General features: G+C 39.7%; 2 protein-coding genes across 4 annotated transcripts; both read left to right on the top strand.

The window, feature by feature from the left end:
- The first annotated feature begins 62 nt into the window (after positions 1-62).
- Positions 63-4528, top strand: nup43 (nucleoporin 43). Its single transcript, XM_086189228.1, has 8 exons — positions 63-307; positions 890-1012; positions 1790-1867; positions 2163-2325; positions 2459-2594; positions 2759-2910; positions 3016-3132; positions 4101-4528. The coding sequence occupies exons 1-8, from the start codon at positions 191-193 to the stop codon at positions 4328-4330; spliced, it is 1116 nt and encodes a 371-aa protein (XP_086045354.1). The 5' UTR covers positions 63-190; the 3' UTR covers positions 4331-4528.
- An 832-nt stretch (positions 4529-5360) lies between these two features.
- Positions 5361-17443, top strand: lats1 (large tumor suppressor kinase 1). 3 transcript variants are annotated; one of them, XM_086189218.1, is made up of 8 exons: positions 5361-5544; positions 6101-6556; positions 7777-7894; positions 10294-11747; positions 12500-13082; positions 14469-14651; positions 14792-14898; positions 14974-17443. In XM_086189218.1, the coding sequence occupies exons 2-8, from the start codon at positions 6209-6211 to the stop codon at positions 15469-15471; spliced, it is 3291 nt and encodes a 1096-aa protein (XP_086045344.1). In that variant the 5' UTR covers positions 5361-5544; positions 6101-6208; the 3' UTR covers positions 15472-17443. The 3 variants fall into 3 exon arrangements, with proteins under 3 accessions (XP_086045344.1, XP_086045345.1, XP_086045343.1); XM_086189219.1 differs by having other exon boundaries at positions 6098-6556; XM_086189217.1 differs by having other exon boundaries at positions 5361-5652.
- Positions 17444-18832: the final 1389 nt, after the last annotated feature.

The raw sequence follows: 18832 nt of genomic DNA, 5'->3' as shown, positions 1-18832 counted from the left end.
CGGTGAGTATGACCGCTAGATGGAGCCCCACGATTCTTAGTATTTTAAGGTGGTGGAACGAAGTTTGAACTAGTTGGGCTACTGTAGTTGAACCAAAACCAGCAGGCGCGTACTTCTATGTTGTACATGTGTGCTAAGCTAGTACCAAAATAAGTTCTAAATAAAGAAGGGGGAAACGAATTTTGTGTACATGGAGAGTAATGCTAAATACGTGTCCCAGAAAATCAGCAAAACGAGATGGCGGCCGATATCGTCTTCGTCTCTGCAGCAACCGGATATTTTTGTGACTGGCTCTTGGGACAATGAGGTTGGCAGTCAGTTATAGTGATAACTGTTACGAGACTTAGTGGCTTTAGCTCCACACTTATATCCTGTAATTTCACTTAATTTGTATCTCATCTTAGTAAATAACGTCACATGTTGACGTAATACAGCTACTTCGCTCGGCGTAGAATGGAATTAGAGCTGACAAACATTCTCAATTCTAAATGATAAGGATCATTTACTTCATCGACAGCGTTGCTGTGAATTTATCTGTGGTTTATTATTTTTGAAGTACCAGAATACCAACCTTACGCGCTATTTAATTTAGCTCTTGGATGATCTACCCAGAAACTTCAACTGACTAAATCTGAAATTGGATTGTGAAATCAAAGTCGCTCTTTAGTGTCAACGTATAGATTAGTCAGTCTTCATTATCGAATGCCACAGACGAACTTCGTCTTAGTTCACAATGTGGTTAAACGCATTAAGATTGTCTTAGATTTACATTCATCTTATTAATAATGTCAAAGTCTTATTTTATTTACTTCATTATCAGCATACTAAGGTGATTTGAAAAAGCTACTGCAAATTGGGCTTAAACTACCGTAATTTGTTTCTGTCATAGGACAACAAGATTTCCTTTTGGTCCATTGGTAATCATGGAGGTTCTGGTATGGAGGATGGATTTGAAGGAGACCCACAACTTTTATGTGAACAGAAGCATGATGGAGATGTTCTGGATCTTCAAGTAAGTCAGTCCTGCAGTGTGTTTACATACACACTAGTGTACTGGTTTTGATTCTTATCTGAATTTTTGACAAATATGATTAAGGTACCATGTGGTGGCAATTTAGCAAATTGTGCTTGTGCTATGTTTTCTACAACTTTGACATATTGCATGCCTGTCAAGCAAACATTATTCTTTCTCCACTTTTCCTGAGATTAATATTTGACCTTTATTCATTTAAATTCTTGGATTATGTTAATTAATGATCACGCAGTTAAAATAAAGCTGATCAATTAATAGAATTTGAAAACAGAAAAGTCCAGGCCCAGAAAACTGAAATAAAGATGGAACATTTTGGGAAAGTCCTTGAAATTTGATTCACAAATGCCTGTACATAATTTGAGAATATGTGGCTCAGCTTATTCACTGAGACAATTTTTCGGGTTGATACTGATTTACTTAAATACATTTTTAGGCCGTCTCAAGCATAGCTTATCATGGATTACTATTGCTGGTAAATGGACATTGATTTCTTAGTTTATTTTCTCATCTGTAAACAGATGTTTCAGAGAATATATGTTCATGAAAATATTCTTAAAAAACTTCATTGAAAAATTTGTATGAATATTGTTTGTGCCTAATAATACAAGGAATTTACCAGTTATTTTTTTAGTTGGAAAAAAAACTTCCATGCATATTAGTTTGCAGCAATATATCAAGAAAATTCAACTAATTCAAAGAAGTTTAATTTTCAAAATTTTAAGGACTTGCTGAATTCTGTTTTGCTATATTTCACAGTTTCTGGATCAAGAGAGAATTGTCTCAGTTTCATCAACTGGAGCAGTTTCCATCTTTCGCCACAACCCGAACACTCAGGTATCGACTTGCAAAGTTATATTTTTCATCTACACAGGTACAATGAGCTGCCTCATCCAGTCTATGTTGAGGCAACCCATGATAACCCCATAACACAGGGACATTTAACTCAATGTAGCCATTAGAAAATTGTGTTCTGTCTCTTAGATTTTGATTCTGCTTCACATGGCACATTTTTTCATTCCTGCTTTGCACTCCTGGTATTATACAGTTCAAGCAAGAGTTTGTGCTTTGCTTAATGTATAGCATGTCTCTGGTTTGGTAAATCCATTTTCTATTATGTGTGTGACTACAGGCAATCTCAGTTTCACAACATTGGGCAAGGGCACATCAATACCCTTGTGACAATGCTCCCTGTACTGGTGTTGTATGCAGCAGTCCAGAAATTGTCACGGTTGGTGAAGATGGTAGGATTAATGTTTTCAGAGCCGACCAGCAAGGAGCCATTCGAGTCATAGGTATGTTTGAGATTAAGCAGCCTGTATTGTCACATTATGATACACACAGAAATATATGTTTCAGGATGTGATTTACAATGGCTTTTGAAGCATGAGCCTTTTAATTGGGCTCTAAAGCCGGCTCTTTTGCTAGAGAATGCAGATAGCAGCACGATTCATGCGGTGACCTACCTGAGGACAACCGAGATCTTGACTGTGAACTCCATTGGACAGCTCAAGCTCTGGGATTTCAGACAACAGGGCAACTCGCCGTCACAGATTCTCTCCCTGTAAGATCTCAGTTCAAAGTCATTAAGTTATTCCAATGAAAACTTATCTTGTACTTTTGTCCAGAAGTAATAAGTAAGATCTCATCAGTTCAAAGTCATTAAATTATTCCAATGAAAAGTAGCCCTGTGCTTTTCCCAGAACTAATAAGATGTTTTCATGTCAGGTCAGGGGATAGAATCCCTCTGCAGTGTGTGGACAGACATCCAAACCAGCAACACATTGTGGCGACAGGAGGCCAGGACGGCATGCTGTGTGTTTGGGATGTGAGACAAGGCAACACACCCTTCTCTCTCATGGAGGCACACTCTGCTGAAAGTAAGACTTTATCAAAGGAAAACAGACATGGAAATGTCTATTTTTTTCTCTTTCACAACCCATTTTGCTTTGATTAAATATGCTTTTCTTTGGTTCTATGTGCAGTGTGGGAAGTTCACTTCCACCCAAGCAACCCAGATCATCTGTTCACATGCTCAGAGGATGGCTCACTGCTGCACTGGGAAACGTCCTCACAGTCAGACTTGCCTTCCTTCCTGCAAGGCAAGTCTTATATATGATCAAGATACAGTGTTATGTGTCTTCATTCTTGTCATTCATATCTGCTATTCACTTTAGTTATTCTAAGTTTATTATAACACCTTATTATACACAGAGGTCATTGAGAGTGTAAGGAAGCAATCATCCTCATCATCAAAGGCAGCCATGATGAGAAGTTGCAGTTGCTGTAATCGACATTAACAAACATTTTGTCAGTAAAAGTTTTGAGCTGTTGTGATAAGTCAGTTGTTAGTTGCAAATTGAATGGTTCATGTAACCTTATCATTAAGCTGCTGTCAAACTCCGGTCTTTGTATTGTGCGATACCAGTCATCCATGTGGAAACACTGGTATCATTGCCTTTTTTAATTTTCCTGTTGTGTTTGTTTAGGTGTTTGTATATTTGTTGTTGTTTGTGTTTGTAGCTTCTGGTATTGGTATGTGCATTTATTGGGCCATGAGCCTGTAAATAAACTTGCTTGATCGATTGAAATCACTACACGCAGTCAGGAAAATATTTCCGGCTATGTGTTGGATTCCAAATTGACAACATCTTGCACTTTGATGTTTTATTTCGTAGAGAATGTTATGCATATTTTTTCTGCAAATATTTCTGCAGGCAGCGACCATTTTGGAGAAAAATATTTGACAAGTTTTGATGAAGCAAAAGCTCACTAGCAGTCAGCAGGTCTCAGTGGATCTCAGCTCCCTAATGTGTGCACAGAGAAGTGAGGAGTATCTATCTTGTCATTATTACCTGATGATGAGTTCATCGGTTACCTCTGGTTTCCAGTAAACATTTAAATACATTTCAAGTAGTATAATACAAAATGTAGATTGTATCATATTCACAGAATATTTTTACTCTCTTGATAGTCTGAACTGCCATGAGACAGACTACAAATACTGTAACTAACAATCTATTAAGATATTAATGTTTTTTTGTTGGGTTTTTTTGTATTGTTTTTTCAGGTGGAAGGAATAGCAGCATGACATCTCGCAGTGCGATGGCCCCTGTTGGAAGCAACCAGTCCCTTGTCAATGCCTGGTTGAGTGGAGACTCCAGTAAAAGTCGTCTGGAGACAACTCACATGCTGCCAAGCCAAACGCTGTCTGTCAACAGTGTAGATGTACTTGGACAGTGCCTCGTGTGCGGTACTGATGGAGAGGCCATTTTTGTCAACAGACAGATTCCAGTTTAGAAGAGTTAGAGAAGATGAAGATCAAATGATTTATTTATGCCACACATGATGGCTTGACTTCTGTATTTGTCCATGAGGGAGCATACACATTCTTTTGAGCATTTTTGTTACACCTCATGGATCAAGGTTTGTAGGAGTCATTCTGTGCATAATATGTTAGCTCTTTTGTAAAAAATGTCACATAAAATACTTAAATAAAGAGCCTTCATAGAAGTTTTTCATGAGTCTGTTTTTTGATTGTAGAGATGAAGTGGTTCATTACCTATACCTGATTGTTCAGATTAACCCACAGAACTACAAATATAAAAGTATAAACAAAAATAATCCCAAATGCTGGTGTTCACTGAGGGCTGATGGGGAAGCTGCAAAAAACATGCTGTATGTGATAACTTGTGTAAATCTTTTAAAGTGTTGCATATTACCTTTGTCTGTCCCAGTTGCCGTCATGCTTTCAAAGTTAGTTTAAAGATAGTAAAGTTAGAAGCTGAGAGTCAATCTTTCCAAAACTCAATTCTCACAAAATTCCCCAAATTCAGATAAAAACTAATAAATGAAGGTTTTGGACAGCAAATCAACTACTTTTGCCAATACCTTCTGTCACACTACAATCCACTGACAATTTTTTGTGCTTGTATTTATTCTAAATATGATTTACAGAATTTAAATATTTCTATTTTTATATTTCATATATATCTTCCTCATGAAAGTGTCTGTGTCCATAACATCTACAAATAACTGCAAAGACTGGTAGATGCAATAAAGACATTTTAAAATGCATTATTCTTAACCTCATTGATGCCAGATGTTTGTCACATTTTAGTTCAAGCATCTTGCAATTGAATGTCATTTGTAAAAACAAATCAAGTTGATTAATTTACGAAAACAAAACAAACAAAAAACTTTCAGTTCCTGCCTGATGATTTGTCAGCATTCAGACTGGTCTGAATGCAAACAAATCATTATCTCTGGAAAACGCGTTTTATTGTGAAAAAATAAACCAAGCGGAAACGAGTACACTTTTGTGTGTACCTTGTCGTAGTTGTACTTGTCATTCAGACATCCCACGAATCCAACACGACTAGGAAACAGCTAGTTCGGTACAGCAAGGACATTTTACCTAAAAATTGCACCCTCGTCACCGAGAGAGTTCAAGAAACTGTCGTTTCTTGTCGAAATACTAAAAGTCTTGAGGAAAGTAGCAGCTATAGAAACTGGTGAGTTGTCAGCTACGGCTAAGTGTTTCGAGCTAGCAGGCTACTCCGCGAACTGTTGTTAAATTAGCCTAGCAGCAAATGGATGCCTTGAACGCACAGGCCGCGGCGGTAAGTGCCATAAAGTTTGTTTTAAGAAAAGTGTAGAAAACTATTGTCTGTTGGTAGGAGTCACCGTGTCATAGTTGTTTTTGTGCAAGTCTTGTTAAATACGTATGCTAGTAGCGACATTGAGACAGATTGCGTTAGGTTGTGCTCTGCTAGCGTGCAAGGCTAACGACGCGAACAAGTGAATCGGAGCTTGTTTTGTGAATTCTCTTGTGACAAGTGTCTTCAGTTAATAGTTTTGCACTTTACAATAAGGTAACAGTGAAATCTTGGAATACAAAATAGAAAAAAATCGTATCCCTGACAATAGATAACTATTTATATTGTTAATTGAAGATATACATCAAGTGTAAGTAAATAGTATGCTCATCATCTTATTTTTCCAACTCTTGTGGGTAACATGGCAGATACTTTGAAAACCTCATCACTGATCTACACTCCTTGTCAGCAGAATGCAAAGGTGAAGGCAGCCTCCAGAGACCCCTGCGACCTTCAGCTGTATTGCTGAACTGAATAACGTTGTCTTCATCCCCTTCATCGTCTTTGTATATGCTCTTACATGAAGAGGGGGGAGAAACCCGAAGGATACAGACAAATGAGACCCAAAACGTTCCCCACCAGCAACTACAGTGGCAACAGCCAACAAATGCTACAGGAAATACGCAATAGTCTGAGAAATCTGTCCAAGCCCTCTGACCCACCTAAATTAGACATTACTGGGAAAATGCTCCCGGATGACCCAAGGCAACAGGGGCGCTGCAGCAATCCCAAAAACCCTTATCACAAGGCCTTACAGGAGATCCGCAAGTCCCTGATGCCTTTTGCCAATGAGCCTGTCACCTCAGGCCCATCAGCTGAGTTGAACCAACACATGTCACTGGAACCCCCATTCACTTGTTTTGAGGAGGTGAGATGGTTTTTTTTGTCTGTTATTTTTGTCACTGGATCAGGTTGCTGTGGGGGTTTGGGTGGGTAGTCATTCTGCACCAATCCAAAACATAATAGTCAGAGGTGGTACACTGTTTTATTTGAAGAATGAAAAGTGTGCAGAGAGAAATGAGAAGCATGTACAGTGCACAAGGCAGAAGTTTTGTCTTGTTTGGCAGTCCCCACTATAAGTAAGTGTATTCTGTAAACTGTATACAAGATTCAGTGGCTTTATTGTCATTTGCGAAAATAAACAAGCAGGATTCATATGGTCATGGAAAAAAAGGAAAACTCATGGAACTTTAACATGGAAATTAATGTCCAGTTGTGGAAAAGAACATTTTGCAAAAGATGTTGTTAGAGTGGCAGCACAGTGGTGCAGTGGTTGGCACTGTCGCCTCATAGCAAGAAGTTTCCGGGTTCGAGTCCCGGCTCAGGCACGGGATCTTTCTGTGTGGAGTCTGCACGTTTTCCCTGTGCCTGCGTGGGTTTTCTCCTGGTACTCCGGCTTCCTCCCACAGTCCAAAGACATGTAAATGGGGACTAGGCTAATTGATACTCTAAATTCACCGTAGGTATGAATGTGAGTGTGAATGGTTGTCTGTCTATATATGTTGGCCCTCTGATAGACTGGTGACCTGTCCAGGGTGTACCCTACCTCTCGCCCAAAAGCCGCTGGGATAGGCTCCACCCCCCCACCCCACCCTTAACAGGATAAGCGGAAGAAAATGGATGGATGGATGTTGTTAGAGTGTATATGGTTTATTTCAGATTGGCACAGAAAGATCTTTTTTGGTTCATATTTTATAACTTTATACACGCTCATGTTGTGTCAAACTAAAAAGGTTTTATCAATTGGATTTACAAATACACTGATCAATTTTGACATTTCCATTTATTTCTCATGTAAACAGATTTATCAGAGAATGTATGGCCATAAAAATTTTCTTCAAAGGCACAAAGAAGTTATAGAAATGCATTGGCAGGGAAATGTGCATGGATCCTGAATGACTTAAATTATCAGTTCACTTAAATTCTTCATTGATTTTATCTTTTTAAGTAAAAATGTGAGTAACACATACATGCAAATGTAAAATATTCTGATTAATTCTCATATGTAATATGTTTTATTTAGATCTTATTTTCCTTTTTTTACCTTATCACTCGAAATGAGAAATGTTCTTTCTTTCCTTTAAACAGGCTGGCAGCCGCAGTGTAGGAGCAACTGTGGACTACATGACTAAGGTTACCTACCAAGACTCGATGAGGGAACAAATGGCAGTTGCCAACCCAAACACATCATGCCTGAAAGCCACAGGTATGTGAACAGTCCACCGGGACTCACTGCCAGCTATCCTGTCTTCACTTTTATCCAGAAGTGTTCATTCAACATTCGTGTTTATCAAAAGATTTTGGACATTTGATGTGACAATACCTCCTGAAAAAGAGAACACGAGTCATGTCATGTTTTTGGGAGAAGCTGACTAGATTTCTGTTTTGGTTTTCATTCATTATTTCAGTTATCACAATTTCTGTTCTACTATTGAACTTTTTCAGCTTGTAGATGATTATCTAACATATCTGCATGAAAAACCATCTTGGATTGAGATCACAGCAGCTGCATTATCAGTCAACATGTTTATGTTCTGACCCATCATGTACCCAGTTGTCATTATTGCATGAACTCTCATGGATCTCACAACACCAAAGTTGATCCTCCATTTTGACTTTAACTTCACACCTTTACAGTTTTCTGAGTCAAAACTAATGTGGGTCAGGGTAAAACAGGGATACCCCTTTATTCACACCACAATGCAGCCTCCATTTTAATCCCAATTAAGCACAATTTAGTGCTGTAGTTCACCCATAACTTGTCTTGTCTTTGATGAAATAACAAATTGGTGTCTTGAAATCCTGTAGACCTGTTTTCCCTCCAGTATTACTTCTTTTTGACTCCCGAATGCAGAAAGAGCCACTTATGTAAATTTAGCTTGAAACTAATGGTGACTGATGGCTAACAAAATCAAAAACAATTGCAAAACATCAGTCTGCACATTTTCCATTACAAGCCACACTTCCTTTATCAAACCATATGCTCAGTAATCCACAAACAATTTAATTTGAATGAAAAAATAACCTATTACACTTGAGGTTCAGCATGTGTTCACAGTAGCACTGGGTGCCACCAGCTGATACATGCAGTTGCTCATGTTCAGTTGTGGTCATTCACTGTATCACCACTTAAATAAGATGTAGATTATTCTGGATGACCTGTAAACAGACATTCTTGTTCAATGTGTTTTTGTACAATCCTAGTGTTTTTATTTGGTGCCTCTAGGCACTGTTAGCATTAAGCAAAATATATAAAGAAGTGATATAGTCAGCACAAAAGATCTTTATGAGTTCAAGACACATATTGTGAAAACTATACTTTTAGGTGAATTATCGCTTTAAGTTGTAAGACTTAATCATGTACAGTTGTGATACTATTGTGGTGACAAAATCTGCCAACAGACACAAACACTAAACTACTTGCCTCCATGTCTGTTCCCGCTTCAGTAGGCGTCTACAAGACGACATTCTACCATGATGACACACACTTAGACTCATAGGTGAAAACAATACCAGCCACATGCTGTCGCGGTTGGTAATCATCTAAAAACAATGTACTGAAATTGTTGGGTGACAGTGACAGGTTGTGTCACAACACAGCATTGTGTACCTCCACTTCTCGATGTATCTTGATGGCTTTGAAGTGAAAAAACACTCGCTCTTTATTTATGCATATGTACACATTTTACACAGCATAAAAGACATATTTTGTTTGAAATTTGTTTTCATTACATAATAGCTAAAAGGAGGGTGCTATGTGTATCCTCTTATAAATGTCAATGTATTGAAAAATGGTGAAAACAATCTGTTGAGTGAGTTGTGGTCAATGTTTGCCAATATTTACAAAAAAAATTAAAGAGGTAAATCCTAAAAGTGTAACTGTATTTTAATTCTGTCTTATAGTACAAGGCTTTAAATCATATCTTGTTAATGGGCACATCAGACTTTTTACCAATAATGGGTGTTGCTTCCTCTTGCTTACTAGCATTAGTTGGGTTCCCATTTCCCCAAATTAAACAGAATTTGAAGAAAATTGGCAAAAGAAATTTTGAATAAATGTATATTTTCATCCACTATTGTGTGGAGAAGCCACAGCCACAGTTTGATTTCCATGTCAAAGCTTGCAACGAAGCACATTAACTAGCAGACTTTTTCTTTCAAATTCAAAGTTAATTATTCCTCAATGAATATTTCAACTTACCATTATTATGCATGTCATTCATTTCCTTGAACAGCTGTTGTTGCTCTTTCTTTAAAATATCGCACATAAGAAGTAAACCTCTCAATGTCCACCTTGCTAGTGGAAGGTCTCTTTTTATATAATAGGATTTGAATGTTATGCTCAAACTTTAGAAAATGTTTTATCTTCTCCTTTTATATTCATTGCCTTTTTTGAATTTGACCCTTCCATCAGTTTTTCACTTGCAGTATGTCAAAAAGAAATACATTGAAAACATGGCTAATTAGGTGTAAATAAATTTTATGCTGGAAAATACTCTAATTTGTCGAAAGCCATGATTAAAAAGTGATTGCTTTGGTTTGAGTTTTAAAAATTTCCCTCTTGACAAATAAACACCACCTTTGTCATCACACTTTTGTCTGTAGGGACTTCACACATGCAGCCTGTGCTGAGAAGGCCAAGCTGGAAGGGCTCTAAGGAGTCTTTGGCTCCTCGACATGGTCCCCTCATGGTGGATGGGATGGTGTACCGCTCTGATAGTCCTGGGCCACCCCCTGCTTTCCCACAGGGTCACCCTGCCAATAGTCGGGTCAACCCACCTCTGCCTCCTCAGGTGCGAAGTATCACACCTCCCCCGAACCGGGGTCCTATGCCTCCTGCAACTTCTTGGGACAGCAACCCATCAACCAAGCGCTATTCTGGTAACATGGATTATCTTGTGCCCCGCATCTCTCCGGTCCCTCAGGGGTCCTGGCCTGACGGGTACCCAGCTACATCATCTCAGAATCAGCGTGGGATCAGTCCAGTACCTGTGGGCCACCAGCCTATCATAATGCAAAGCTCTGGGGGGAGCAAGTTCCCTTTTCCTCCAAGCTGGTCTCAGAATGGCTCCCCTCAAGCAGACTACATAGCAGGGGGCAGCAGACAGCCTCCCCCCCCCTATCCAGTCAACCAGAGCAGCCGCCACAGCCCCACTGACCAGCAGATGCAGGGAGGAGGACCAGCATCCTCTCCATCTTATGTCAACGGGGGAAACATCCCTCAGTCCATGATGATTCCCAACCGGAACAGTCACAACCTTGACATGTACAACCTTGGTCCTCAATCCTGGCCTCAAGCCCCCCTGGCACCAAACCAGCCACAGTCTTCATCTGGCAATAGCAGTAACCAGGATCTGTCACCCTCATGGCAGCACAACATGCCTGTTCGCTCAAATTCCTTCAACAATCACCAGCTGAACAGCAGAACAGCCCACCCACCTAGCTCCCAACCATCAGCCACCACGGTCACTGCCATCACACAGGCTCCCATCCTGCAGCCCGTTAAAAGCATGCGAGTCCAGAAGCCCGAGCTTCATACTGCCGTTGCCCCCACACACCCTCCGTGGATTCAACAAGTTCCACCACCTCAAGTAGCACCTGCTTACCCAGAACCTCCAAGCTCTGTTCCTCAGATTCCTGTTGTAGCAGAAGTACCCAGCTACCAGGGTCCCCCTCCTCCCTACCCTAAGCACCTTCTCCAACAGCAAGCCACACCCTGTCCCCCAGCATATGACACAGGGACCAGTAAGGTTGGCTCAGGCAGGGAGGAGACCACTGAGAAGGATGGTAGCAGCATTGGAGACAGCACACGAGACAAGGCTGCTGAAAGCCCTGAAGGCATGGCGGCAGCAGAGAGGGAGAAGAAGCTGATCACAACATCGCCTGTTCCTGTACGCAGAAACAAGAAAGACGGAGAGCGGAGAGGGGAGTGTGTGCGAGTGGCTCTGTACTCGCCACAGGCCTTCAAATTCTTCATGGAGCAGCATGTCGAGAACATCTTGAAGAACCATCAGCAGCGGATCAGGAGGAGGAAGCAGCTGGAGAGCGAGATGCAGAGGGTGAGAAATTATACCAGTGTGAATGATTTCACCAGTCATTTGTAAATGTCTTCTTAGAGTATCTTTCATACTTTCCAAAGTTTTACTCCCTCATTATCACTGTCTATGGGATGCCCCTTTCATGCTGTTCTATTTTTTCTTAGCTGTTCTTTCTCTTCCTTTGTCTCCTTGCTATCACTAACAGCTGATCTAAAAGGTAAAGGTATCTCTTGTGTCCTGTGAGACACACACACACACACGCACAGCTGTCCTTATTCTGACATTCCACTGACTTCTATTCATGTGGACAACCTAACCCAAACCCTAATCCTAATCCTAACCTATACTTAACATAACCTCAATTCAGACCTTAACTTAACCAGGAACTCATAAATGATGCTGTGCTGAATTAGAACTGGTCTTTGGTTCTCATGAGGTGGGTGTTTATTCCGCAAAAGTCTTCAATATGTAACAAAAACCAGGTGCACACAAAGTTGTGTTTTAAATATGCTGCATCTTTTAATGAAAGCATGTTTTCTGCAGTGCTCGAAGGAAATGCATGACCCCTCCATCTTCCTGATCACAATGCTTGTGCATTTCTCTTCAGATTAAAATGATACTGGGAGAATGTGTTTGCCATATTTTATTGTTTTAGAACTCAGTTGATTCACTTCATGCTCGTCATTATCCTCCCATGTGTTGTCATATAGCTGTTAGAAGATAATTTCAGAAAATATGAGCTGTTTAATCACGTGACTGTGTCCCCTGCTCAGGTGGGTCTGTCTTCAGAAGCCCAGGAGCAGATGCGTATGATGCTCTGTCAGAAAGAGTCCAACTATATCCGACTAAAGCGGGCCAAGATGGATAAATCAATGTTCAAACGGATAAAGACCCTTGGCATCGGGGCCTTTGGCGAGGTTTGCTTGGCCAGGAAAGAGGATACAGGAGCACTGTATGCCATGAAGACGCTCCGTAAGAAGGATGTGCTGCTTAGAAATCAGGTGGCCCACGTCAAGGCTGAAAGAGACATCCTGGCCGAGGCTGACAACGAGTGGGTGGTGCGCCTCTACTACTCTTTCCAGGACAAGGACAACCTTTACTTCGTCATGGAGTATATCCCAGGGGGGGACATGATGAGCCTGCTCATCCGACTAGGCATCTTCAAAGAAGAGCTGGCTCAATTCTACATTGCAGAGCTCACCTGTGCTGTGGAGAGTGTCCACAAGATGGGCTTCATACACCGTGATATCAAACCAGATAATATCCTGATAGACCGAGACGGGCACATAAAGCTGACTGACTTTGGCCTCTGTACTGGCTTCCGCTGGACACATGACTCCAAGTACTACCAGAGTGGTTGGTATCAGTTAATTTTTCTTAATCAAGGTTTTCCTAAAGCTAAAACTAGTTATCTGATTGAGGTGTAGCATGGGTCAAGGAAGAACCCATAACTTTTTTATTTCTCCAAAAACTATCTGTGGAGGGACCTGTCAGAGTGAGAGAGCAAGAGTTTTTTAGCCAGATCCAGATGATTTCATGAATTTCTTAATAAATATTACATGGACATTGGCAGAGGGTTGTACTCAACAGAGTAACCGACTAGGGATGGGCATTGAATTCTATATTCAATAACAGTTTTGCCTTGCAGTGATTATGACAACCAGATAATCAAGATAAACTGTTTTTTGTGTGTGTGTTTTTTAGCAATGATAAACTCGTGTTGTTTTAAGGAGAAGTCTAGCAGGGAACAGCGAGCAAGTATTGGATTTAAAATTTGTGATCTCCCAAAGTAGTCTTTTTTTCCCTTATTTCAAAGCCTACCAGTTTGAAACATAATCTAAAATGGAGACTATACATTAATAGCAATGGCTGGACAAATTAAAACATTTTAAGTCGTTGTAACAAAATATTTTTATAATATTCTCAGTTTTCTTTGCCATTTGTAGAATTTCAGAAAATAGTGAAAAATGTGACTCATGACTTCCCAGAACTCCAGCTCTTCAAAATGTTTGTTTTTCAGATTGACAATTAAAAACTGACAAGAAACTTTGAAAACAAGTAATATCAATGTTTGAAACCACTCAATTTTCATATAAAAAATTAATTGAATACCATAATGAAAATAACTTAGGTTCTGTTGTCAAGCTAATTGCTTTAACTTTAGTTGGTCCATCATACTGGACAGTGTTTTTTGTTTGTTTTTTCTTTATTGAAAAATTGAATGGCATGTTGCCAATAAAGGGTGAGTTACTTAGACAGTTTTATATGAGTGTTTTCTGGATATATTCATCTGTCAATCTTAACAAGCACTTTTTGCCTGCGGGTCAGTTGGTCAGTTTCCAAAATGAAGAACAGCAGAGTTGTATGACAAATTATTGAGTAGTAACAGAAAATGATGAGAGTGCAATGTTCATTACAGCCCTGATTGAATGCAGTCTATTTTTAAAATGACCATCAGCATAAACAGAGCTGCTTTAAGTGTCATCTGACTTGGAGATTCTTCAACCTTCCAGAAATAATTGTCTTTGTTGAAAAAAATATCTTTGAACTTTTTAAATGTGGGCCTTTTCTAAATGCTCTGAAGCCTCTCATCAAGAGTTGTGTACAAGAGTGATCAGAAAGTCTGAAAATGTCTAATACAATGAAGGTACCTCAGCCAAATAGGTTGATCACACTAAGCGTGATGCATTCCTTTGATCTGTGTGAACACACTCTTCAGTATTGTCTGTGACATCTTTCCAGGTGATCATGTGAGACAGGACAGCATGGACTTCAGCAAGGAATGGGAAGATCCAGCTAACTGCCGCTGCACTGATCGTCTGAAGCCTCTGGAGAGGAGAAAGGCCCGGCAGCACCAGCGCTGTTTGGCCCATTCACTCGTGGGGACACCCAACTACATTGCACCTGAAGTGCTTCTCCGAACAGGTAATGGTCCACAGTCCCACAGTAAAATAGGGCCTGAATGTGTCCCTGTTGATGACTTACTGAAGGTATGAGAATAGGTTTACAAGTTAAATTATGAATTGAAATGTATAAAAACTACATATGTGATGTGTGGTCTTTAGGGTACACCCAGCTCTGTGATTGGTGGAGTGTTGGTGTCATATTGTATGAAATGGTCGTCGGGCAGCCGCCCTTCTTAGCAACCACCCCCCTGGAAACGCAGCTGAAGGTGTGTGAAGCTACTGCAGTCTGAGTACATACCTACTGTTGATTGTGTTTGACATTATCTCTCTATTGCACCCAGGTGATAAACTGGAAGAGTACACTGCACATCCCCTCACCAGCCAAGCTCAGCCCCGAGGCATCTGATCTCATAGTCAAACTGTGCCGTGGCCCAGAAGACCGCCTAGGCAAGAACAGGGCAGATGAAATCAAAGCCCATCCTTTTTTTAAGACCATTGACTTCTCCAGTGACCTGCGGCAGCAGGTGGCACCCTACATCCCCACAATCGCTCACTCGACTGACACATCCAACTTTGACCCTGTGGACCCAGATAAACTGTGGAGCAGCGACAGCGATGGTGAGGACAACCTCAATGACACACTCAACTGCTGGTTCCGCAACGGCAAGCACCCCGAGCATGCTTTCTACGAGTTCACCTTCCGTCGCTTCTTCGATGACAATGGTCACCCATACAGCTGCCCCAAACCCATCGAGTATGAGGGCTACAATGAGGAAGAGGCAGACTCTGAAGGTGGATTGCAGGAGGCAGATCAGGGCAGAGACCTGGTCTATGTGTAGCATCCTTAACTGTCTGTACATAACAATTTGGTTGCTTCGATGTGTGTGAAGTTGGTTGTTATGTAACTGTGAGGATATGAGGTGATGCATGAAGGAACAATCTTAATGCTCAGCATCCCTCAGGTCTAGCTGTGGTTCACATGTACTGAATGAGCTCACATCTGACGTGTGAAATTCATCAGTGTCTGCATGTACTGTATATGTATTGATCAGCATTTGACTTAAATTCATTATAGCTATAACTGATAAAGTTCATTGGGCTCAACAAAAAACTAAAGTGGCAGAAAGTTTTAAAAAAAGTGATGATGAAACATGTTGAATATCGTAATGTTATTGGTGCTCAAAAATCCCAGCTCTTTTTATGTCATCAACATGAATTGCTATTTGTGACAACTCTGCCATGAAACTCCATTGAGGTATGAAAGCTGAAACTCTGTTTATTGATGACTGTCTTTTTGACACAACTGCCCAAACTAGCGCTGGCTGCACAGACAACTGAAAGCAGTTGGGATTTGGACTGTAGCTGAGAGCCATTAAATTAACAAGACAGGAAAATTTTCAGCATATTGTTTTTTGTTATTTAAGTCACAAGTTGACAAACAGCAACAGAGGAGTAAAAAAGCATTGAAACATGCTTCAAATATTTCCTGTCAAAAGTGTGGCTATTGACCCACAATTTTTCTTTTAAAATTTTTCTGACTCATGCTGAGATGATGATAGATATGCTGACTGTGAGGAAACTATATAAGATGTTGCTGCCTGAATATCTTCAGGACTAACATCAAAGCCCCTGAAAGCCTTAATTTATTCTAAAATAAATTGTTAATTGGTGACATTAGCAAAGACATTTGAGTTTGGGAATGGCATTTATTCTTAATTGAAGAGGTAACATCTGTCTCAGCGGGGATTTTGTGATGTGACTCCTAGAAATGTAGGGATCAATTGTTCCACTTATTCATTGCTGTGCCTTTTTCTTTTTTTTCCACCAAATATGAAGAGGGTTAATAATCAGACTGGCATTTAGTAGGAGTAGATGATTGAATGAACCTTAGTAGTTTATTTTTCTAATTTATATGCATATTTATAAATGAAATTATATACCGTTGATGTAAATATTTGACCCTTCTGTCACTGATTTTTTTTTAGGGCAGGCCCTCTTCAGTGTCCATTGCTGCCACCATTTTGTCTGTCTAATACACTCAAAATATCCATAACGCTCATTCATAGGACTCACTGTATAGGCTGAGTCCTGCAATGTTAAGGACTTTTGTAACCCTCAGCAGTCTTGTACACAGGAAGCAAAGCCTGATTTGTATGTGTAACTCCATGCTCGTGACAACAGTGCATCTCTGCCTCCTGCCTGAAAGACTAATTTGAGGGTTAAAAAAAAACAGAAGTATGCAAGAACATCTCATGAATGTAGCAAAATTTCTTCCACCTGGGTCCAACTTACTCATCTCTCTACCAAAGCACTGTGGCTTTTTGTTTTTTCCCCCACATTTGAAAATGTTCACTTAAATATTTTTGGGGGCTTCTTACATAAACAGAAATGTGTTGCTTTATACACCCTGCAACCTTCAAGTAAATTTGATTCTCTTAATTTTTCCATGTCTACTCTACTGAAAAGCTTATTAATGTCTCTTCTGTCACACAGTAAGATTTTGTAAGCTGTCGTGTGCCTAGAAAAGCTCCCTGAATGTAGTTCAAGGTGACCACTGGCAGCGTGCACTGGTTTGTGTTGTCGAGAGAAATTTATTTTTGTGTACAGTGTTCTGAGAAGTTGCGTACAGGAAAAAGGGTGATAAATAAAGAATGTAAAGATCTAATGCGTTTTACATCCAAACTGACCATGTTTCATTTTGTACAAACAGAGTGAAACAACTGTTTCATCTGGGATTCTACAGATGTGCTCCTGGTTTTATCACAGAAATGCTTTTCGCTGTAGTTCCATCCCAGTAACAATACCTTACCTAAGACAACCATCTAAAAAATGTCATTTGGTGCATGGTTCTCTGCAAAGAAAAACATTATTTTTTATTGTTATATTGTTAATATCTGTTCAGGGATTATACATGAAAAATACTTTGTGTTAAATGAGCACTCTATGGTCAAACATTTCTAAAGCTACCATAGTTTTTCATTTTACTAAAAGTCAAACGCAGATGTTAAATCATGGTAGGGCAGATTAATTTAATAGTTATAATTTTAATCCATAAGAAATATGCCATCAGGCAGCACTGATGGGCAACACTCATTTGATAAATTTTAACAGCGATGAATCATTTGGTTTTGGGATACTGTTTTGGGAAAAATAGGAATTTGAACATGTAGAGATAATGCTGACAATTACGTGATAGTTTGAGTAAAGGCTGTTGATATGGTAGATGGCTAATGTTAAAGGCCACCAGAGGGCGCCACACTTAAAATCACTTGACAATGACAAGAGATCCAAATAATACACCCTGTAGTGCAGTACAATACAGATGACAGTTTACAACATGACAGTATTCTGAAATAACATTACCATGTATGTTAAAAATGCAGGATTTTGAAATATGGTACAGATTATGGTTTTCATCATGAAATGCCTCCAGGAATCAAGCAGCAATTTTTGTTTTATAGTGTTTTCAGTAAGTTTTGGTATTTTCTTTTTTTTAAATCATCAACCCCATTATAAAGATAAAAGTTTCAGACTGAATACTAAATAACAGGCCTGCAGCTGGGATTCATGAAACCAATTCAACCCAAGACTGTTCTGAGACAGACTGGGTTAGTTTTCCAGTGTAGTGCAATTGCTGTCATGGAACAGAACTGCTGACTCATTTTCCTCTTCATTTACCTCCTAGTATGAACAGATCTGGCCATGAGCAATGATGTCAGGTTTTTCCAAACCCAACCTGTTTCTGCAAGTTTTTAAACTCGTTGGTTCTATTTCCCATTCAATAGTAGTAGTAGCCTAAATTTGATATCAATCATGTAGCTGGAGGTGAAGGTGTTTGATTCCATCACACAAATGACTTTTTTTATATAGGTTACAGGTTTTAATATTACAGACACTGAATATTAAATGAAGCCCAATTCTGAAAAACTTTTCTTTCCTGGAGGGTCAAAACAGGACACTGAAAATTTAAGTTGTGTTTTTAGGATGGTGCATCCACATTGTTTTCTTTCATCATGCAAATAAAGGATAAAGGTCAATAATCAGTCACTAATTCAGGGTCACTAGCTGTATTCACAGCTATCAGAAAAAAAACAGTGCTTTCTCTGCTCAAATAAACTGCACACCTACCTTTGGCTCTTTTTCATTAATTTTCTATTTCACAATTTCAATTTGATTCCCAATATGTTGGTTGTCTTATGT

Source organism: Aulostomus chinensis, chromosome 20 (genome assembly GCF_037954235.1).
Source record: "Aulostomus chinensis isolate RoL2024-O1b breed Wild chromosome 20, RoL_Achi_v1.0, whole genome shotgun sequence".
Classification (NCBI taxonomy): Eukaryota; Metazoa; Chordata; class Actinopteri; order Syngnathiformes; family Aulostomidae; genus Aulostomus; species Aulostomus chinensis.
This window is presented reverse-complemented; position numbering and strand designations above follow the sequence as displayed.

Excerpts from the sequence above, each read along its gene's own strand:
- nup43 (XM_086189228.1), top strand. The coding sequence starts at position 191 with ATGGAGAGTAATGCTAAATACGTGTCCCAGAAAATCAGCAAAACGAGA. Across the intron at positions 2,911-3,015 it reads GGAGGCACACTCTGCTGAAA|TGTGGGAAGTTCACTTCCAC; the intron begins GTAAGACTTTAT and ends TTCTATGTGCAG. Across the intron at positions 3,133-4,100 it reads CTTGCCTTCCTTCCTGCAAG|GTGGAAGGAATAGCAGCATG; the intron begins GCAAGTCTTATA and ends TTGTTTTTTCAG.
- lats1 (XM_086189218.1), top strand. The coding sequence starts at position 6,209 with ATGAAGAGGGGGGAGAAACCCGAAGGATACAGACAAATGAGACCCAAA. Across the intron at positions 11,748-12,499 it reads TGGAGAGCGAGATGCAGAGG|GTGGGTCTGTCTTCAGAAGC; the intron begins GTGAGAAATTAT and ends TCCCCTGCTCAG. Across the intron at positions 14,899-14,973 it reads CCCTGGAAACGCAGCTGAAG|GTGATAAACTGGAAGAGTAC; the intron begins GTGTGTGAAGCT and ends TATTGCACCCAG.